This window comes from Zerene cesonia, chromosome 18 (assembly GCF_012273895.1).
Source record: "Zerene cesonia ecotype Mississippi chromosome 18, Zerene_cesonia_1.1, whole genome shotgun sequence".
Taxonomy (NCBI): Eukaryota; Metazoa; Arthropoda; class Insecta; order Lepidoptera; family Pieridae; genus Zerene; species Zerene cesonia.
Window position 1 is genome coordinate 1,532,572 of NC_052119.1, and position 23,439 is coordinate 1,556,010.

The window sequence follows — 23,439 nt, forward strand, 5'->3', positions numbered from 1 at the left end:
TATTGACGTTCGTAAGTGCCCCTTGGGGGTTTAAATCGAAATAAACAATTTTGACTTTGACTTTGACTTTGACTTTGACTTTGATACTCTATAGGCTATTATATGTACCACGGGCGAAGCCGGGACAGCCCGCTAGTAAACGATATTTTAAGTGTACGTTTCCATGCTTTACGCCGCAGAGTGTTAGCTTAATATTTGTAACCCATTTTTAAAAATTACAGTATTTTAACACAAAATGCTGCGATTTGCCACCGTTGTTTGGAGAAGAAGTGGTGAAAGAGTGTGGATTTAAGAATTTTATGGAATATCACAATCATACTGCACAGACGGACAGGCCTTTCAGATATTCTTTGCGCCACCTGGTGAGTGAAATAATTGTATGTTAAAATCAATGCTGAATAGTGCGATCGTGATTTTTCTCCTAGCACCGGGTACAGATTTTTGCAATATGTATAACAAATCCTAGATAAAATACAATGTAAACCCAAACCTGATATAATAATAGTTTCTCATTAAAGTGTACCGCCAATATATAAATTGCAATATACTGTTCTATGATTAAACATTGCCTTATTTTTTTAGACTCCTACAAGTACGGAATCTGTAATGAATGATTCTTCAGAGGTAAGTTTTATTTTTAACGGTTTTATAAACGGTGAAGGAAAACATCGCGAGGAAACCGGCATGTCCAAGAATTAAAAGTTCGACGACATGTGACATCTGCCAACCCGCACTTGGCCAGTGGTGGATTATGGCCTAAACCCTCATAGGAGGCCTGTGTCCCAGCAGTGGGAACATATATGGGCTGATGAAATTTTATTTTTAATTGTCGACTATAAAATACACAATTCATAAGAAAATACATATTTAGCGAAGCAACTGAATTTAATTTTCATTATTTATAAATAGTCTAATTTAATTTTATCGTAGATGTATTGTGAAATTAAATGGTGATGTAGAATACTACAAAAACACTTCATATAATATGAATTATGACCTCGTTTATATATTGATCTTCCAGTGATCATTGATACTTCATTTAAATTTTTAGGAAATGGACCCTCTCGAATGTTGCAATCTTAGTGGATTTATTGAAGACTCTTGGCGTAATGAGTGCCACTTCGAAATGTCCTGGGATGTTAACAGACGACTTCAGATTATTGATGTCAGTTCCCAGGAACCGTCAACCACGACGACGGAAAGAGTAAATGTCCTTAAAACGAATGATGTTAAAGTCGTTCCGTTTTCTGTAAGTTTAATATTTCAAATTATGTTTTAATTTGTTTTATGTATAAAAACAATATGGCTATTTTTTTATGTCTGTTGTAGTTATAAATCGAAAAGTAAAATTTTTAAATTAGTTTACTATATCTGGTATTTTGAACTAATTTATAATTTAGTTTTTCTTAGATCGAGTGACGACAGTAGAATTTCTTATACATGTTATATGTAAATCGGACCAATAGCGTTATTTATAAAGATTTTCATAAATCCATAAAAATAGATTTCATTAAATTGATTCCTATTTCAATTGTCAATTGATGTTCCCAAAAAGAAAGGCGGATCTTGAGATCCTAATCTAATTGAATTAGACCGTAGCTTTTTATTTGGTTTTGTTACCCTATTTTTGAAATTGGATTAGTAACTCTCCCCAGGAATGTCGGTGAACTTTTAATAAGAAAAAAATGTTTTTAAGTCAGCAATGATTTTTTTTAGTGTGACAAAGAAACCTGCATTTTCAAAAAGTTGAATGTCATTAATGAATCCGGTACATTTGATACGGCAGCATTTACAAAACTACTAGATAATATGACAAATCAGTATCCAGAATGGACCAAAGCAAAAGCGAGAGTCATGACACAGTGCTTGAATAAACTGCATCGAATGTATGACGCTGATTGTAGTTTAAATGAAATTCTTCAATGCGTGTTCGATGTGTTGTCTGAGGTAATAAAACTAAAATACTAACTATCAATTGAAAACTATGTATGTTCTGCCTTACTTTTATTATTTAGGGGTATTAAAATAGATGTTGACCGATTCTCAGACCTAACCAATATCCTTATTGAAATGCATTAGAATGAGTATAAATGAATCTAAGGGTACCCAAACATTAGTTTTTGTATTTAAGGGTAATTTCAATTTAATTAATTTTTTTTTAATCAAAATATATCGTGTCGTTCAAATAATTCGGAATTAAAAATAACGCCATCTTTTGGGGTTTTCAAGACACTTCGTTAATTGCTTTTGTAAATTTTTTTGTAAATTTTCGTAAATTCTTTTCCAATTTAAACCTTTTAACAGAGATAATATAATACTATTTTTAAGAATGCTTTATTACTGTGAATTAAATAATTTAAATATTAATAATTGAATAAATATTAAATTTATTTATTTCAGAACTGTCCTCAAGCTCAAAAAGATGATCCTTGCAAGTAAGCATAACTAATTAACAGGTTTTTCATTAAATGTATCTATTGTTAATTAATGAATGCCTGTTGTAACATGCTACAGTATGTATTTTATACCTATACCTATATATCTATACATGTATACATATTACTTTCACTTTTTAGAAAATAGGGGTCAAAACTCTTAGTATCGATACGTTTTTACACTTGTGAATTAAATTATTTGATTATAGAATACGACTATTTTATAATTTTTCAGACAGAAGAACTCAGATTCTAAGAATGTTATTTGTCAGATAAGTGGAGGAAAATACACACCGGTATGTATTTCAATTTAATAATTAATTAAATTAAAATTTCTTTATTTGTTTCAAAAATTTTTATATGTTTGAATATAAATAATATGTTACCTAGTGGCGTAAATAATACCTAATAAATAGTTTCACCTCTTGCTTGTAATATTTTTTACCTTTTGAGGTATTTTCATGAGTATTATTATATAATATTTGTATATCAGCATAAGTCGTTTTACTAATACTATTCGAAAATTCTAGAAGTACCGTCGTACATTTTGTGGAATCCCGAACTTGGTACCACCAGAGTTGCTATCCGAGTGTGGTGTGACGTCATTGTCCACGCTGCAATACGTACCGCAGTATGAGAAGCCTAAATCTTACCGTTGGGAGAATAAAATGAATGTAAGTGCTTATTACGATCTAATTTTACTTCTGACTTGGTCCTAGATGTTCTAATTAGCTATGTCTACTAATATAATTATAATAGAACTTCACTTTAGGTGAGTTCGTTAAATTATAATACATTTAATAAAGAATGTTCGCGATTTCAAGATTTCGCGTCGACATTTTCGAAAATGTTAAATATTCAGGCGTATAACAATAAAAACAACAAGAAAAATTTGAATTTTGTTATGTTATGTCATATAAAGCATTGTTTTAGCGGCCACAGAAATACATCATCTATGAAAATTGCAAATGTCAGGCTATCGTGCTTCGTGAGATACAGCTTAGTGACAGATGGATGGACAGACAGATATACAGACAGACGGACAATAATGTCTTAGTAATAGGATCACTTTTTAACCTTTTAGAAGGAAATTCTAAAAAAAGAGAAAAGCGGCTAAGCACGTAGTGCTAGGACAGTCCCAAAATTCTGGCAGAGCCAGACTGGACCACGTTAGCTACGTTTAGTTAGTACTAGTATACTATTATGTTATGTGTGGTAGTAGTGTAGTTTGATTACAACTGAGGGAGAGAGCAGTCTCATATTCATATATTTTATGTTTTTTAGTGTCAAGAATTAACTCCACCTACAACCTGTCTACTCAACAAAATGGGTGTTCTCAGCAAATACGGTTTCGTGGATTACTTCAGGATGAAGGATCTAATACATTCCTACAGTAAATCCCCGCTCTACGAGCTGTATTTTAGTGTGTTCCTTACAACTCCCTTGTACAAGGGATATTGTAGTTCTCCGAAGAAGTTGTTGAACTTAATCGATTTCATGCTGATGGTAAATTATTTGACTTATCTATACTAATATTTTAAAGTGATATATATTTTTTTTGTTTTTATTCCGGGTCAACCCGAAAGGAGCCCCGGAGCAGGGGCGGCTAGTGGCTATAAAATGTCAAATCGAATTCTTTTACATCTGTCACATGATAATATTACCTACAAAGACTTTAAAACCATAAAACCTTTTCTTCAATTTCTAAATATATATATTTCAGACCTGTCCAGCATCACAGCGCAAGGAAAACATACCGAAATGCAGAAAAATGTTTCACGAGTTAAACACATCAGTGCCTCAGAACATGACAAGGGATCAACTTACGCAGATATTTAGAAATATCCAAAACTCATTATCATCCGAACCCACTAGCCCCACAGTACAGAAAAATAAGGCGTACTATAAAACTAATAAATTATTCGACTTCGGTATTTTCGGTTCAAAAGACGCGCCGGCTGTTAAAGTTATTGATGTCAAGCCGAAACCGAGAACTTTGGTGCTGCTCCCAGTGTATCAGCGTATGTCGAACAAAACTACGGGATTTCCCATTAATTCCTTGCAAAACGATGGGATTTATAGGTCTTAGTTAATTTTAATATATTAAATATCTTAAAGTGAACTACTAGTTGCTTGATTAACTATTTGCTAGTAAATAGAAATATTGTCGTAAAAGGCTACATTTATCCGCTTTATACGGGATAAGACGATAATAAAAAACAAAATCGAAGCAATGTGTAAAATATATTCATAATAATTATTTCTGTAATCACAGAAACTATTGTACTTAACAAAATCTTACAAGTCTACAGCTTCAATACAATTCGTTATGGGGTCTACATCCAAATTTGTCAGTCTTTAAATTGTCCAATATGAAATTGATAATGAAGCGACGTTAATTTTGACATTCCATCTAATACAGAGGATAAATAGCTCGATAATATATGTAAATTCATTAAGATATAAATATCAAACACTTTAAAAACAAAATATTTTACAGTACCACAGACAATGTCATCAAGCATACATTGTTACAAACTTAAGTAGTAATAGTTCGCTTTCAAACTTTATGAACGCTGTTATTTTTTTCGCTATATACCAATAACATATAATTTAAATTTCGAAATTTTTCGATTTTTTTTTTCAGTGTCCATAAAATCTGTTATGAACTGTAATTTTAAATAAATAAAGATATAGCAAGACAATAGGCACGCGAGTTTTACTCAAATGTATATTTAAATAACAACAATTCATTTAAAAATAAGTAAATTTGAAACTACCGTCATTTTCCAAAACTAAAATTGTTTATTGCATCAAATTTTAAAGCATCGAATAATAAATGGCAAGCGAAAATATATTCGAGTACTTATTAGCTAAATTTTAAAACTGTACATTATATGTAATACAATTTTAATAGGAAAAATACTTATTTACATAAATGTCATTTGATCACATACAAGACTAAGCTAAGGCGATTCTGTAATAATATTCAAAACACAAAAACTATCAAACTATGCTAAGTATGAGCCAGCACTCTGTAAAATATAAATATAAGACATACAAAAATGTATTTAAAATAGAATGGCTTTCGAACCAAAATAAGTCATAAATTACTACATAGTATGATGACAAGTCAATTTGCAATTTGTATATAACATTTTCGTAAAATGATTTGACAATTGTTGCTTGGATACATAGATTACATTTAAATGAACATAGACAACAAACTAAAGATAATAATAAAATTACCACAAACATAACTGAAATTGTACAAACGCTAAAATTACAGTATATTTAAGTTTATTTTATTACATCGTTACTTTCTATTTTTATTTAAGTGATAGTTAAGAAATGTTACAAATTACTATTTGCGCCAAAGTTAATCAGAACAATGCAAAGATTTTTAGTAGATAAATTATCGTATGCCTGGCACACGTTATTTCATATCGCTTTTTTCGTTTCGATTTTAAATTTTTCTTTAGCTTATAATATAATAAACGCTATAATTTAAGCGTTCGAAGTTAAAATTAATATTCTGTTCATAATAGCTCTGTCATTTTGTACTATCATAAATTTCATAATTTCAAATTCAGTATAAAAGTGTTCCAATTTCGAATTTAGAATAGAGCCACTTCTCACGAATAAAACTTTATTAAGGCGACTACAAACAGATACTACAGCTCAACCAAACTGATAGTTACACAGTTACATATTATTTCAACAAAAACGTCAAACGTATAAAGGCACACACAAACCGCATAAATCAGCCAATTAAGGCATGTTCAAACTGATGCTATCATAGTTCCGCATGGACCGCGTTTCTAAATTGTGTGTTGTGTTCATTCTGGACAATATTTCCTGTTGCAATGCCTTCAACGTTCTAGCCGCAGAGAGGTCGGTAGGTGGCGCTAGCAGCAAGGCGCGGCGGGCGTGTGGCAAAGCGTCTGCGGGTTTGTTGAGAGCAAGGATCGCGCGGGACATTGCGTATGCGCATTCGAACGCGTTCGGTCGTAGTACTGACGCGCGGGCGGCTAGGTCCAGGGCTTCTGAGGGTTCCTGGAATAATGATAATAACATATTAATTTCAAATATCGAACGTTATGTAAAATTGCAAGTTTTATTTATATTTCTATTTCTCGTGCTGTAAAATAACTACAGTATTGTAGAGTCAATGTTGGCATCAGCTGTTGATTAACAGCGTGATATCTGGATTCACAGGCTGCTTTTCTATGCCTTATTTGAATTTAAACGGTTCTATTGTTTGCGAATTTGCGAACATACGGGATATTAATAATGAAGAATAATTAGTTATTCTCCTATTCAAATTCAAACGAAATGAAACGTCATAGCACACAACAACAATTGTAATTAGGACCAATACTCACATTAAGTTTCCGCTTACACCTTGACAAGTTAAGTAACAAGTTAGTTTTAAGTTGCACGAACGCAGCCACGTGTTCGTGCGGAACGGGCTGAGAGCCGGGTGTGGTGAGTCCCTCGTCGCTTATTAGCGGGTTGATCTTCTTCAAAGCATATTGGTACCTATGTGCAGCTTCGGAAGGTCTATTTTTGCGGTACAGCAGGTTGCCGTCCTCTAGGAGCTTGTTTAGGAGGATTAGCCTGTGAATAACAGTTTTGAATGTATTAGAGTTAATAAAAAATGATAACAATTTTATAATTCCCGTTAGTAACTCTAAGAATTACATTTTTTCATTCATATTTTTTTGTTTTTTTAGATCTCTTTATAGATCAGTAAGTCTTCTTTAAAAATTTATTTGTAAAGTGTTTGTGAGTTAAATTTTAATGTCTCTTTGATGTTAACTATCAAATGATACAATTATGATAAAAAATTATAAACTGTTACGTTGTTTGCTAGAGAATATACCTAATAATTAATGAATTCTTTGTAAATCTATGTAGATGATAAAATACTAACATAAATTCTGGTTTGCCTGATGCCATAACCCATGTCGTGGGTCCAAGTTTCGCTCCTTTCCTCAAAAAACAATTCACCACCTGGAATCAACCAAAAACAATGAATTAATATATTTTCGATGATTTGTACGACTATTCCCATAAATGATTACCTTATGAAACTAATTGTAAAACGAAAATGATTGCAAATCTTATATGATATTATTAGGAATGATAAAAACTTTTGTAATTCACAGAAAATCCTGACATTTGTAATAAAGAAATAGCGAGTGACCAAAAAAATTACTTACTATTAACATTATTTAATTGTCAAGAAACAAAATGATGAATAAGTCAGAATAAAAAGAAAACAATATTTTTGCAATGGTTAAAATATGGTGACTATTAAATTTTTTCATAAATCTTAATCCTATTCAATACATAGTATAGAGTAAAGTCGCTTCCCGCGCCTATCACGATTTAAAACTACACAACGTATTTTGATGGTTTTTTTAAATAGATAGAGTGATTTAAGAGGAAGTTTTATACGCATGTTTATATCTTTAACATCTATCAAACTACTTCGAATTTAACGCGTACGTAGCCGCGGACAAAAGCTAGTTTTTTTCTATTAACAATACTCACAGCAACGTTCCTCTGTCCGATTGCTCTGTCCAAGGGCCTAAGGCCGCTGTGGTCGACCTTCTCCAGCGAGGCGCCGCGTTCCAGCAGCACCTCGACCAGGTCCGCCGGTCCTCCGCACGCGAGGCCGAGAGGCGTACGACCGTTGCCATCTGGTTGGTCTGGAATAGGAGTTTGGACTAAATACTCCAAAAGATCATCATCATCAGCCCATATATATGTTCCCACTGCTGGGACACAGGCCTCCTATGAGGGTTCAGGCCATAATCCACCACGCTGGCCAAGTGCGGGTTGGCAGATGTCACATGCCGTCGAATTTTTGATTCTCGGACATGCCGGTTTTCTCACGATGTTTTCCTTCACCGTTTTAAGCAGTGGTGATGTTACTCTAAAATATAGGTAGGCCAAAAGGTCTAAAATATCCAAAAATGTGGAAAAGAAAATTGAAATTAACACTTGGATCGTTTACAAAATATGAAAAAAGACAGCACTGAATACTAATGGCACAAAGAATTCAAATTATTTCTGTGTAACATGAGATATCTAGTAGCTTGCTAGTACAGATAAGTATTTGGTGGAGTTTTAAGTTTGAACATACACTCCGAGATAAACACCTCGATAAATAAAATCGAACCTTAGCCTAATGAGTTTAAGGTCTTTTTTTCTTTGGTTTACTCACCGATAAAAGCGCCCTTATCGAGCAGCGCGGTGACGGCGGCGAGGCGCGAGCGCAGCGCGGCCCAGCCGAGCGCGCACACGCCGTCCGCGTCGCACGCCGATGCGTCCGCGCCTGGAATACCATTATCGTTAAAAATATTTATTTGCCAAATTATAGAAAATACAATGGTACTGTTAGACAAATAGGTTAAAACACCCCGGGAGCGACAATTTTAAATTAAGAAAAAGGAAAAGACTTGTCTCTTTTCTAGTTGAATATTGCTCTGACGTGTAATCGTAATGTAGTGTGATATTGCGATAAAGTTACGTTATAAGAGACGCTGTTTTAATCATCATAAATATGAGCATAATTATCATCACTTGCATCATGATAAAAATTTGACATTTAATTTGATTGAATCCATATATTGTACAATTTAATACGGGAATATAGTACCAAAAGGTACTTTTACATAAACTTTTCCTTCTGTTGCAAATTTGTTTCTTTAGTTGAGCTTGATTTATTATTATAACAGCTTAAACTCACCGTGCGCTAATAGCATTTCTAGAACATCCGCATGCCCCTCCGCCGCGGCCAATATGAGTGGATTCTTCCCTCCCGACCCAGCTACATCCGCACCAGAGTCCAAAAGTCGCAATACTAGCGCCGTCCTCCCGTTTTTACTGGCCAATGCGAGTGGTGACATCTGTCGCGCGTTTAGAGAATAGGGTGTCGCCCCTCGTATAAGTAACGCATCAGCAATGGCGGCATGGCCGGTGGAACACGCTGCAGTTAGAGCTGTCTCGCCGGTGACTGGGCAGATACCGTCGGGCTGAAATCATTAATGTTACATTTATCATATTTGAAACGTACATAAATTATTATTATAGTTCTGAGACTATATGGACTTGAATTAACATAAATTACGAATCACACATATAAACACTTTAAGTGCGCCAGCGTTTACGATACTGGTGACATAGTATATGAAATCAAAATAGATGTTCATGAAATATATCAGATAAAAATCAACAAGAACGAACAGAGAATCATTTATTGTGAGGCGGTATTTGATTGGTATCTTTTTCTTTAACGTATGTCGCTTTGAGTCTAAACGAATTTGTTTTACTCTATATACATAGTGTCGGCACTTTCTATTTGCAAAATAAATTAAACAGTTTAAAATTTCATTCCCTATTTTAATATAACCACAATTCATAACTTATTAATATATACTTACAATCAGCTCAGCAGTATCAAGCAGATACTCCACAATATCTAAATGTCCATTCTGCGCGGCGGCAATCAACGCATGCCTCGCACCGGGCACCAATTGTTCAATGTTGCTATCATCTATTTCTATAGAGTTTCTATCGTCCTTGCCGGTCTGGCAACCCAGGAGGTAGATTACTGTATCCCTGTGACCGTTTTTCGCAGCGTGGACTAAGGGCGTTTGTTCTGCTGTGTCTGTGTGGCTTAGTGAAGCACCTGGAAGAAATGAAGACTTAAGTAAGAGAGAAAATCAAATGGCTCTTTTAGCTTGAAATATCTCAAAATTGAGACTTCGGTCACTAAATAGTTAAATAAGTCATCTTTCAAATTGAGTGAAACTCTAAATTAAACCAAACTAATTTTGATGTTTACCTGAGGCAATAAGCATCCTCGCAACATCAGTGTGTCCTCTCTGACACGCCAAAGATAGCGCCGTGCATCCTTGAGAGTTAGTCATTTCCAAATCAGCTCCAAACTCAATCAACAACCCGACCATTGCTATAATCCCCTGATACGCATACATACAGAGCAATGGAGCATTTCCGAGACATGTCGTTATTTGATTGGGTGAACCCCCAGCCAATAGCATTAGTCTGGATACCTTGACATTTGGCGTATAAATATTTCTCAAGTTGGCTATCGCTTCACCAACATTGGCGGCACTAGTTGCGACCATTGTGGCCTGCAAATCTCTCGGGCATAATCCTAACTGCGCTGGACCAAGATTTCTATACATATGGGCTTTCAAAATATGGTGACCGAGTTCCATAGATTTTTCTGAGTCTAGCGGTGCTTGAACCCTCGATAAGCGAAATGCGATGCCGCAATGTCCAGCTCTTAAGTCGCAGAGGAATTTAGAGCTCTCATTATCATCTCGACGTATAAGCCATTCCCTAAAGGAAGGATGGAAGAACATGTATGTATTGTCGATACGCTTCACGAGAAAATCCGATAGACTTTCGAATCTGTGGCAGAATTCTTCCCAGGGTAGGAAAGTGTCGACTAACAATGAATTTACCGAATAGTATATTTCTACTAATGTGAGGGGGTATAACGCAGCGAGGCAAACGCTTAAAATGTGGGTGACCTTCTCAAAGGACTGGACGGTGGGGAATCGCAAATTAAACTGCAAAAGAAATATTTGCGCAAGCGATATTGGAACGACTTTGTAATTTGTGGATTTGATGACAATATGGCTTTGTTCTAAAAGATCTAGGACGAGTTTCAGAAATAAGAAGGAGCCTTGACTCAAATGGAGGACGTATTGAGCGAATTTCATAACTGGATTGTGGACTCCTTCCGACTTTCCTGTCGAGCTCTTGACATTTGTCTCTATGATTGGTGCAGCTTGAACTCTTGCGTTAAAATATTCCAGCAAATCCTTATTAACATTATCGGATTCGTCTAAACTTATTCTTGTATACGGCAATTGTTTTGTAAGCTCCAAAAATTGTGTTCTTATAGTTGCGACAATTTTGAGCCATGACGGCATTTCAGGGACATGTCGGGAGAGGAAAGAAGCAATCGTGTAACCGTGATCCGGTCTATGGTACTCCGCTTCACATAAACCATCGACAAGTATGATGCTATTAGTGGAATCTATGCTGCCATTTTTTCGCAGAATAGTGAGAGGTTCAATAATTCCCCTAACGAAAGCTAGATCTGGGTCTGCGATACATTCTTTTAATGAAAGGCAGGCTAAAAGATGTGCTTCGCTAAGTAAGTATTCTCTGTAAGCTTGAAGTCTGGGCGCTTGGCAAAGTTGAGCCGCTAAGGAATGTACAAATTCGCCTACTAAGCATGTACTATTATTGTCAGCCTGAAACAAAAAAATTATCATTAAAACATCTAATCAACGAATATAATGCAATTATGTACACAACTTGATTTATATAATTGACTTTAACGGTATTCGAATAAGGTTCAAAACAACTTACCTGACAGAAATGATAAGCTACAACTTGCGATGCTAGCTGTGTGACCATCCCTGCGGCTATCTCTTCCGGCAGCATTTCTCTAATATCCGACTGTTCCCTTAATTCTTCGTATTCGAAATTCCTCTTGCGACCGAAGCAGGAGTATTCAACTAGTTGCAGTATTAATGCTGTTTTACCGGTTCCAGGACATCCTGAGATCAGTATGCCTAGAAAAAAATCCATATAAATAATCGTTTGAGAGGTTGTGATATTACTTATATTTTGTGAGATTCTATAATTATGATATGAGAGAGGATATGTTTAAAACAATGATTCTTATAACCAGTTATTTGAGTGTTACTTCAGTTACGAGCGTATTTTTATTATATGGCGTAACGTATTGTATAATCAAATCAATAAATCATCCTTTATAATTGTTTTTTTATTCCGTGTTTATTTCAGAGGTATGTCTCTTGATTGGTCACGCTTTCTGGGTTGTAAAGTCGTTGTGACCTCGTTTTGCATATATTTTTGCTTGACCCAACAGTTGGGATTATATTTCACCCCATTCCATTAACGATTATAGAATGTGGGTTGATAAAAATTCCAAGTAAATAAAAATAATAAGGATTTTTACGGATAGAAAAAATTTTAAGACAGCAAAGCCATACGATTTTTTTTTATAGGTGCGAAATCTTGAATAGGTACCTACCTAGCTGCTCTACTCTCATGTGAAAACAATATCACTATGTTGTTATGAAATATTACATAAACACACGCGAAATTACCTGAAGCGCTAGATTCGAGTGCCTTCTCCATATCTCTCATGAGCCACTGCCTCCCAGAGAATGTGGTCGTGTCATCTGTAGAAGGCACTTCGAAGAACAACGGTCGTAATGTTAGTTGTGGTGCAGGATGAACTGGAAGGTGATAAACAGATTGGAATCATTTATATTATAACATTGATTCTATAGACGTATTTAAAATAGGATATGGAGTTTCTTTGTGACCTTATTGCTATTTCTGACCTGTGTAAAGTTGAAAACAGCCTTCATGACTTCATTGCTTTTATATGAACTTCAGAAGGAGTAAATTACTCAATCAAATTTATTATCATACTGTAATACAGTACCCGAACATTGACGTAATTTTGTGAGGTTAAGCAGTAGAATCTACACAGTTGCCTTGTATTAAAATTTGAGTTACCCTTTTTAAGTTCAGAAGAGGTAGAAGATGCTTTGCTGCTAACTCTGGCGGACCGACGTGCTGCAGTCTTTCTAGTTTTAAAGAAACCAGATGACATGCGAGTTAGCTCCTCGCGTCCATTCTGTAGAGCTGTAATGAATAAGCAACACTTATACAAGATTCCTGTTACAGAAAATAATGGTTGACAGGTCGATTTAGCTATTGAAAGCTGCAATTTGTTAAATTTAAAATGATATCCTTAATATCATGACTGTGTGTGCCCATTAACAAACATTCAAAATGGCCAATACTCATTATTCTTTTTTCTGTTCTTAAAAGATTCCGGATAATAATCAAAATTAAGATATATCCAGATATACTAACTTGTGACGGAATGTCTTCTACTGCCCGGACTAGATGAAGAGCAATTACTGGCAGCTGATAGGGACATAGACGCAAGAGACCCGAGGGAGTCCCTGCCGAGGGGAGTGGCCGCGTCCACTTCTGATGACCCGGTTAGGGTTGACACCTGGAATTTTTTCAATAAATTATTTATGAATAGACTTCTTACACTTTATTATACCTAAATCTTTTTATTTAAAGTAAATCTTTACGTTTTGCTGTGCTTGTTTGCTTAATATAAGAGAAAAAAGTCACTTTACTAAGTGTTAAATTTATGCAAAACCTTAGTAATGTAGATATACACTTATTCCAAAGTTTATTGATATCATTAGATTAGGTTCTAGTTTTGGTTTTTTTGTCATTACACTTTGATTTTCACTTTTATCTCAATATTATACGAACCGGACTAGTGTTATGCGACGCAAGGGTATGGGCATCCAGGGAGGCAAGGGACGTACAACTATCCCTAGATTTGTTTCTGGACCCCCGTCGCTCCCCGAGTAACAATCCAAGCCGCATGTACAAGTCATTTTGACGTCTTGACTCGTATCCTTGCTTGATATGACCCCCTTCGTCATCTAGAACAAAATATATGGTGTAATTATACATAACAAGTGCCTCATGCATCACACATCATGCTCTCAACGTCAATATTTTATTTTTAATTATCACACCACACATCATGCCGCAAAATAATTATTCATGCAAACAAAAACCTAATGAACGAATGAGATACACGTAGACGTAAGCGTGAACTCTCCGTGGTCTGTGATGCATGTCAAGCATGCTTGTGCATCCAGGCTTGTCAAGCTTCCAATTACGTGTGTAGCCACCGTGACGGCTGGAAATATGGTATGATTGATGTTCCAAAGGTTTATACTTTCTCACATTTGATTTTTAAATCAGCTTAGCTGTGGGATTATGTGCAGGAAGTTAAGCTCAGGAAAGCTTTTTCCTAGGTGAGTAGTTGGTGATGGAATTTCTGTATTTGTATAATTATGGGAAGCGAAGGTTTTCTATTTCGCAGAGACGGTTAATTAATCCTTATCGCTTTTAAATGTTATTAACGTTCTTTACCGGGGTCATTTTAAATGGAATTCCTATTTTAACAGTTGATCATATAATATCGATAAATGTTATAAGGAGCAAACCGCTTTAACGTTAGTTATTGTACGAAGTAGCTTACATGGATAGTGATATTTATTAACTCCTCAACCTCTTCAGTATAATGACATAATGACATAATACAATTAACAAAATTTATAATAAACTAGCAAACCCGGCAAACTCCGTTTCGCCACCAAATAAATGGTTTCGTTTTTCCTGCTTTTCTGCTGAAATTTTTCCTGAATTTTCTTTGCTATAAACCTCACGGAGCCCGAGACCTTTCCAACGAATGCAAAACCGTGGAAATCGGTTCGTGCGTTCTGGACTTATAGCGTCAGGAAGGAAAACCCGACTTATTTTTATATAGTAAGAATATTCTTAACTTTTTGTTAGTGTTATTTTGTTTACTAAATAATTTAAAATAAATAAATTTGCACTGAAAAAACATATTTATTAACATATAATTTACTCCCACCGAAATATGCCTCATTTCCAAACATCGCTGTAGTTTTTGCCAATTACTTCTTACAATGCATTCGAAAGGCAAATTGAAGTAAAAAGTACGATGGAAAAGGAAACGGGTCGGGTGCTGTGACGTCATCGACACCTGCGCACTGCGTGGGAATGGATTGGCGGACATGATACTTTAAATATACGTTATGGGATCGACATTGAAATGGGATTGGTTTAATATAAAATGATGGGATTGAAGAGATTTTGGTATTACGTCAATACTGATTGTCCGTTGGTGATTTTGTTTTCTTGTCGTAGATAGATAAATAAATATAAATGTTCATATTTTTTAGTTATTTTTAGTTTTGTTTATGCGACAGATGGATGTCCTATAGCCTTGACTCAAGGTGTGAAAAATATGTGTAATGTTTTAAATAGCTTATGTAATAACTGAAGGGTTTGCAGGTAACGTTTCATATTGATAATTTTTAGAACTCAGCTAGTTTTCACTAATAAATATTTTTATTATAATGACTAAGGAGAACAAATGAAAAATTTCAACTAACTTGCAAATGGTAAAAACTGCATCACTAATTTGATTTGAAATCAATCATGTATCAACAGGTTTTCATACATGAAAAATCATGAGAAATACTTCCAACTCTTGTTATAGTAATATAAATATATTAAAATAGACATTTTCCTACCAGTTAGTGTGCAAAAATCATATTTTTTCTTTTATATTCGCCAGGGTTTAAATGCGATTATTAGATAATTAATTTTATATCTTTTTTCTTCATTAAGGGAACTAAATAACGACTACATAGTCATAAAAAGAATAAAAACATTGAAATGTAAAATAATCTGAGAACCGTTTCTCATCAAATACAACGTAAACAATGTGACATGACATGTAGCCCCTAGACAGTGTATGGGATGTTATCACACTCCCACGCACGCATTCACAAGCTTCGAAAGAGCCTTTATAGAATACTGGACTCTCCTCCCGGCTCCGCCCGGATATCAACACTCCTGTTCTATCCCAAGGGAGCATTTAATCGGGATAAAAATCCTATCACCCAGCTCATACCGTGTCTGTAAACCAAATTTCATCAAAATCCGTTAATTAGTTTCAGCGTGATTAACGGACAAATATCCAAGCAAACAAACTTTCACATTTATAATTTAATTTTTAGTTTGATATTCGATATTAAACTTATAACCTTTAAAATGTGAATTAATATTAATAATAAATAATAACATTTCCAAATTAGAAAATTAGAACAGAAAAAAATTAATGAAAATGTTTATGAAAGCGTGGTGAAAATTTTCAAAAACTGACATGGAGTTTTCTAATTACAAATAATAAACAAACTTACAAACAATAACGTATTTTCTCTGTATAACATTAATGTACAGATCTTGTTTGTATTATATATGTGCGATTAAAGTCTAAATTTCTACAACCAATTTTGAATCAAACCAACCGATATGTCTACAAAAATAACCTACAAATAAACATTGACCACATTTCACGATTTTTATATTAAGCATTTCGAAAGTACTAACATAAGCTCGTGCGGCTCTTATCGCGAATTGTCGTTTCTGTCAATTCAACTGCACCGTCAGTTGTCGACCGAAGAAAGCACTTCGGAGTGTTTCACAAATAAACCCGTGTGTATATGACGCGACTGTTGCGGTAAGGCCGTGGTTACACCCGCCTTGTAAAGAATTTATAATGTCCTAGTTCTGTAGGTCTCTGGTCATCTGGATTTCTAGATTCTTGGTGGAAATAAGCTATGTCAGATAGGAATAATGTAGCTTTCTCGTGGTGGATTTACCAAAATTGGTTATGCAGTTTCAGAGCTTTCTACAAAGTCATAAATTAGAAATATAACCATTTAATGATATAAGTATAGAAATAAAGAAAAGTTATCTCTTCTTCACAAACCCAGAGCGTAGTGTTTGACTTTGAATCTGAGGATATTTATTCTTTATTGTGTGTTTCGGTAAAGGTTTTCCGAAATTCAGAGAATTAAGTGGGTTTTTAATCAATAACATCAGTTACATTGAAAGCCGATACATATATATAAGATAACAAAATAACAGACATTTTATTAGCCAGTGTCACGTCACTTGTCAAGCAAGCGATAATCGTAGATGTGTCAGGGGTCTCATGTTAACCTTTGGGGCGTGGATGAATGCTTTTTTGGACCTACTATGTCTAGTTACTGACTAAGTACTCATGGAATAGATATGGCTGGTTGTAGCTTTAAACATTTATGATTGACTAGCTGCGCCCCGCGGTTTCACCTGCGCAAGTCCGTATCCCGCAGGAATATCGGCATTAAAACTTGCCTATATGTTATTCCAGTTGTCCAGCCGTCTACGTACCAAATTTTATTGCAATCGGTTCTTTAATATAATACTTACGAACAAATTTTACTTCGCTAATTCGTATTCTATTACATCACGGTGAACGTTTACATGAATCAGGTGATCCAAGAGAAATTTCATAAGGCTTTCAAAGTCGCGAGGGCGTCAACCTTGGTCTATATTTGATGACATAATCTGTGAATAAGCGTCCACCTACAGGCCAACGATATTCGCATGAATAAACATGGAGATTATAGCCTCCATTGTTGAAATTTTATCGATTTATAATGTGACAGGATTGGCAGAACCATCCTACTAAATTACCTATTATAAATGCGAAAGTTTGTAATGATGTGTGTATGTTTGTTACTCTTTCATGCAAAAACTACTGAACTGATTTTAATAAAATTTGGTACGTAGATAGCTGGATAACTGGAATAACACATAGATGAATTTTTATCCCGATATTCCTACGGAATACGGACTTATGCGGGTGAAACCGCGGGGCGCAGCTAGTAGGTAATAATTGCATAAAGGTAATTTTATATAAATAGCCTACATTCCGTGCATTGCTGTTGCAGTCAGATAACTTACGATTTTCGAAATAAACAACACTTTAGCGGATTTTAAACGCGATTCATCTATTATTTTATAAGTCGAAGTTTCGAACTTGTATCATGAACCTCAACGTCCAATATTTCTACTTCTATTAGATATAAATAAAAAATAAAGGCATAAAAACGAAATGCGAAAACATTTCTCTCTGTTTGTCTCGTTTTCTTCTGGTAAAAATGAAGTTTGTTACAGAGTTACATTCAGACATAATTACAGTTTAAGACATGCCCTGGAAATCCCATGGGAATGGAAACTATGCGACGGAAACCCTGGACTGTTTTCCCCTTGATTATTCGGACAAAGCGAACGGAAAACTGTCACAGTGTGAGTTTTTAATTTATATTTCAATTTAAAATTCTTATCTGTTTACATAATTCAAAACAGCCGTTGGATTAACAATGGCACTTGTAAATATTTTTAAAAAGATCGTAAAAGTGAAAGGGCCTTACCAAGTCAAGAGTTTAAGAGTGCTGTTAAAATATAAATGTCTGACCATTGAAAAATTTTACTTTTAAAAAGTATGCAAACGTTTAGTGCTATGTTTTGTTACAAGCCCACTTCCTAATTATTTGTGGACACAATTATTTATGAATGATGTCAACCGGAAGATAATATTAGCTGCTTAACTATTGTCTGACCTCAGGTTCCTTTAGCACGTGTAAGTTGCTATCTCTCTCTATCAATATGGAATACCATGTACACCATAGATATAACGACTTATAATAAAATGAATTTGATGACATTTTCACTACATAGTATAAAACAAAGTCACTTTCTATGTCCCTACTACCTAAGCATGTTAAAATCTTTACGCAACGGATTTTGATACGGTTTTTTTTAATAGAAAGAGTGATTCATGAGGAAGGTTTTTTTGTATAATAATATTAAACCACTCCGAATTTAACGAAGCCGCGGGAAAAAACTAGTACAACTATAAATTTAAATAATTCTAAAAGATGTTCCTTATATTCTAATGTTGTTCAGGCTGTATTTGTGTTAGTGACACTTAAAGCTCTATTTCCATATAATGCAAAATACTTTGTTACAATACGAATATAGCGCCTCCGCGCAAACAGCGCATATAAACAGGTGCGTGGTACTGAATATCAATGATTCTTTATATGCAACTACTAATATTATTAACGTAAAAGTTTGTAAGTGTGTGTGTGATACTGAACCGATTGCAATGAAATTTGGTACGCAGACTGGGATAACTTATAGGCAACTTTTTATCCCGATATTCCTACGGGATACGGACTTACGCGGGTGAAACCGCTTGGTGCAGCTAGTGTATTATATAAATGATAGAATTAATAAGTACAAATATTGTGTCATAATCCTACAAATATTATAAACGCGAAAGTTTCAGTATGTATGGCTGTATGGATATCTGTAACTCTTTCAAGCGAAAACAGCTTATTGTATCTATGTACAGAGATAAATTCTATGCTGTATAAGGATATAGGCTAGTTTATACCCGGGTACCAAACGAGTCATGCCGCGGGTTATAGCTAGTATTAACATAAGAAGCAATAACCCAAAATTTAATGTCAACAGGCTGGTGCTAAATGAACTGGTTCAGCCTTTTAGACATTTTTACTGTCAATTAACCGACGTTCCCAAAAACGAAGGATTGAGAACCTCCGACTGAGTGAGAATTCGACCGTAATTTAGTTTGGATTTTTAAACGGTTAGTGGTGTTTCAAATTATGTCATTCATTTTTTTGTTTGATAAGAAATTGTGTGTATTGGTCTCATAGAATCTAAAGTACTTTGCTCAACTCGATGACCAAATTTGTAGAAAATAATGTTTTTTAATGTGATATTTTTACGTTGTACTTAAGAGAAAATCTGTCTTTCTGCAATTATTCCATTGAAAGGTTCTATAAAATATCTGTTAGTTGGATACTTAATAATTTATTTAATTAACACTTCAACAGTCGTTAAACGGATCTTGAGAATTGTAAACGATATTAAAATTAAAAGATAAGATAGATTTACTATTTCAGATATCTAGTTTGTTTTCAACCAAAGCAATAACTTAATTGATCCTTATCTGAAACTCAATAATCTTAAGATCGAATTCTCCCACGTAAAAATATTTTATCGTCGATTAGATTATCTCTGTTGGATATCGCGTATTTACTTAATTTCTCGCTTGATATGTAAATGACAGATACCATTATATACAGCGATGTTATTGTTATAAACAAATGACGGATGAGTCGACTCAAGCTGCGAAACACAAAAACAAAATCAACCGAAATATAAACCGGTCCATAAAAAGCTGTGCATCAAATAAAATGGAGCGACTCCGCAGGCAATAAGGTGTGCAAAAATTGTGCCGCTTCGGCTTAGGAATGTGGATCGAATCACTTATTTGTTTATCACAAAACTCGAAAGAATCGATTTTACGAAACCAATCGATTTAACCATTCAATCGAGTCGTTTATAGAACGAACTGACCAAAGCACAAGTTAATAAAACTGTTATTGATGTTAAAATATGAGTTTTGAAGGATTCGGGTCAAGTTTTATTTTATGGTGATATGAATCATGTTTATCAATTCGATCGACATTCTTCGGACGTAATAATCGTTTCGTGCCTGTCAATTGATTCAGTCCCTGCGGCACGGAAGAGTGTGCGGACCACAGAGATCTTATTTTATTGAACACGAGGCTTGGCCACGCCGCGCTCCTGGGCCCTTCTTCTGGCAACCCTGTTAAAATGTTAAACACCTCAGCGTTCGGACTCTTCCAATGCGAAATATATTGCAACGAGATAGTTAACAGCTGTCGCAGTTGTTTCACAACGGTAAATTATCTTTTGACTTATCGAGACCGTTTGAGCCCGTGTCAATAGAAAATGACTGCAATCACTCAAAACGGAAAATCTCATGGGACACTATTAACATTTACAGATAGAAATGTAAACGGCTGATTAAATACAAACGAAGTGTCGCTAACAAATAGGCAACCGCAGCTGCGATCTGGCTGCTATATATTTCGCTCATGATGTAATTAATGGAATTAGAAAATGTAACAGATGCCGAGATTATTCGTCGGCTGGCAGTCTGCGCGGGCAGTATTGCAAAAGTTCGACCTGTTAATAAATACTAGTAAGCGGTCCTTTACGAACCTACGTACATCCGGCGGCGTTGCGTGGGCGTTGCGCTGTCACTCACCATTATTTACAATGCGGTGGAATCCTTGACGTACAAACTTGAACGCATCTATTATATATCATTCTCTGTGTAAGCGTTTTTATATAAGACAACATTTACCTGATAAAGGCACGTGATTTTCGTGTGAATGCCTCGTGCGTTGCCCGAACGGGCTGCGCAAGGACTTGGGACTTAGGAAGAATCTTCTTCTAGTGTGAGGTGGTGTAGGGCAGCTCTGCGCAAGACTCTGCTTCGGAGGCTTGGGGAGGCGCAGCGGCGACTGCCACTCCGGCTCCACAAGCCTCTGCGGGGATGGCGTGTATCTCTCCATCACTTTCCTCTGGCACTTCCTCGCGCATATAGGACAAGATTCGTTCCTAAACATGCAAGCGTAGCACCGCTCATGTCCGCAAGTGTCAATCAACTTTCTCTTTTTGCCCTTATCAAAGGGCATGTTACAGCTGGGACAAGTTGTGCCTCCGGTTTCGCTCTCCAGTAGTTGCCGTAACGCCGCGAGATCTGAAAGGATATAACGTCGATATTATTATGGGCAAAATCAAGTTGTCAATTGTTACACAATTTGCAGCAATATCGATGTATACTGATTGATTTGCGTAATTTGTAATGTTCCGTCTTAATAAATAAACAAGGAACTTCACTGGGTTTGGTCGTATTAATTATCATGTTCAATATTATATCTAACTATCCCGCGTATAAAATATAGTCCAACTGAATTTGGGATAACATATAGAACGCAAAGAAGTATAAATCGTACTCATGTACACTGCAATTGGTAAGGTTAATTATTAACAAATTAAGGCAGTGCAATCAGAGAGTTATTTGCAAGAATTTTGCACTGGTAAATTGGAGCTGACATAGTTACATTTTAACTTCAACATTTATTAAGTTCTTATACTAAATAAGTCATCTGGTTTTAGAGCTGTCAAATTTCTTGCTGTCATTACGGCTAATAAGCATAATTCCTTTCACAAACAATTCCAACTTGAAAGGTATTTGAGGATCTTAAATCAACTGTTTCAAATTAAAAGAGCCATAAATCAAGTGTCTGTAATTAAACATGATTTGCGTGAGCTGCGACATGCTCTTTCATTGTACATGATTCATAAAAGACGCATTGAAATTGCCCAAACACGTTTGTGCCTTGAGCTTTTTGTGGTAAAGGAAAGTTACTGTCCTGAAGACGAATGTAAATTCTTATGGAAATGAATTTAGACAATCTGTGGTGGTACGCTGATGAAGTTATGTTAATATATCGTTGAGGGCTCAGTAAAACTAAAACTAAATAATAATTCTTAAGTTCTTCACTGGAATAATTCTTTATCGCTTATTCATATTATTCTGTAAGCTGCCATAACATTACGGGCATAGTATATATATATATATATGTACATATAATGTCACATGTTTATATTTATCTTTGCCTAGTTACATAAGTCACTCTATATATAAACCGAGCCCAAGTCAAGGATAATTGTTAGTTTTTTACATAGTTGAATTCTAGATAGCAAGAACATCTTGTGATATTCCTTTTTCAGCATTGATTATTTCATTTTTAACGAGTGCTAGCCATATACTTTTCAAGGTAATTAAATGGTTGTTAAAATGAAGAAACTGTTAACCTTTTTCCCTAAATACTTTAAAAATAGTGTTGCAAACTTTATAGACAGTGTAGCCCTTCCAAAAACGTGTAAAACTTGCGAGCAATGATTTCATTTTAATTCATATAAATACGTATTCAATCAGTCACATGATTTATTACCATAATTACCATTACAGTATACTTGTAAACAAAGTTTTACATAACGAACGGGCTTTCCATTTGTGACCTTTAAGAAAATATTTTATATAAACCGCTAATTTGAGATTGATTTGTGAAACTGTTCATTTTTTTATAAACGATACATGGATATTATGTAAATGTATGATTTACGTAAAGTAGTTATGAGCTGGTGAAGTTTTATATTCATACATACTTATATTATTAATGAGAGAGTGGCTACTTAAACCGAGACCGATTGTGATAAAATTTCGCATGGATGTAGTTCACAAACTGTCAAACATGGACTATGAGACCACATTTTCAACAGACTTCAAATTAACGGGAAGTTTTTTAATTAGACTGTTCTTCATTTTTTTTTAAATCTCAGAACTTTCGGCTGGGTAGAGCGATTTGGTTGATTCATTTTTTTACATAAAGGCTGGTGCCTAACGTCAATTTAAATTTTGTATAGTTCTAATAATTTGAAGGCAGCCTAGATATTTCTTAAAAGTAATTATTAT

At 34.9% G+C, this 23,439-nt stretch overlaps 2 protein-coding genes across 7 annotated transcripts in view; one reads left to right on the forward strand and one right to left on the reverse strand.

Annotated features, from left to right (window-relative positions):
• Window positions 1-186: 186 nt before the first annotated feature.
• Window positions 187-4,538, forward strand: LOC119833851. The gene is made up of 9 exons (XM_038358055.1): window positions 187-362; window positions 583-624; window positions 1,052-1,249; window positions 1,717-1,947; window positions 2,401-2,435; window positions 2,671-2,731; window positions 2,966-3,109; window positions 3,720-3,941; window positions 4,159-4,538. Exons 1-9 carry the CDS (start codon window positions 300-302, stop codon window positions 4,522-4,524), a joined length of 1,362 nt encoding a protein of 453 aa, XP_038213983.1. The 5' UTR covers window positions 187-299; the 3' UTR covers window positions 4,525-4,538.
• Window positions 4,539-4,660: 122 nt separating this feature from the next.
• The window catches only part of LOC119833962 (protein TANC2), a 189,733-nt gene continuing 170,954 nt past the window's right edge, over window positions 4,661-23,439 (reverse strand). For 4 of the 6 annotated variants that reach the window (XM_038358213.1, XM_038358216.1, XM_038358218.1 and 1 more), the window contains 15 exons: window positions 21,259-21,657; window positions 20,581-20,694; window positions 13,827-14,002; window positions 13,407-13,551; window positions 13,044-13,172; window positions 12,626-12,757; window positions 11,859-12,064; window positions 10,294-11,740; window positions 9,890-10,137; window positions 9,196-9,481; window positions 8,671-8,781; window positions 7,995-8,152; window positions 7,372-7,451; window positions 6,821-7,055; window positions 4,661-6,491 (listed from right to left, as the gene is read on the reverse strand). In XM_038358213.1, coding sequence (XP_038214141.1) covers window positions 6,207-6,491; window positions 6,821-7,055; window positions 7,372-7,451; window positions 7,995-8,152; window positions 8,671-8,781; window positions 9,196-9,481; window positions 9,890-10,137; window positions 10,294-11,740; window positions 11,859-12,064; window positions 12,626-12,757; window positions 13,044-13,172; window positions 13,407-13,551; window positions 13,827-14,002; window positions 20,581-20,694; window positions 21,259-21,657 — 4,151 coding nt within the window. In that variant the 3' untranslated portion in view covers window positions 4,661-6,206. The remainder of the gene's footprint in view (window positions 6,492-6,820; window positions 7,056-7,371; window positions 7,452-7,994; window positions 8,153-8,670; window positions 8,782-9,195; window positions 9,482-9,889; window positions 10,138-10,293; window positions 11,741-11,858; window positions 12,065-12,625; window positions 12,758-13,043; window positions 13,173-13,406; window positions 13,552-13,826; window positions 14,003-20,580; window positions 20,695-21,258; window positions 21,658-23,439) is intronic. The other 2 variants (XM_038358214.1, XM_038358217.1) reach the window with 1 other exon arrangement.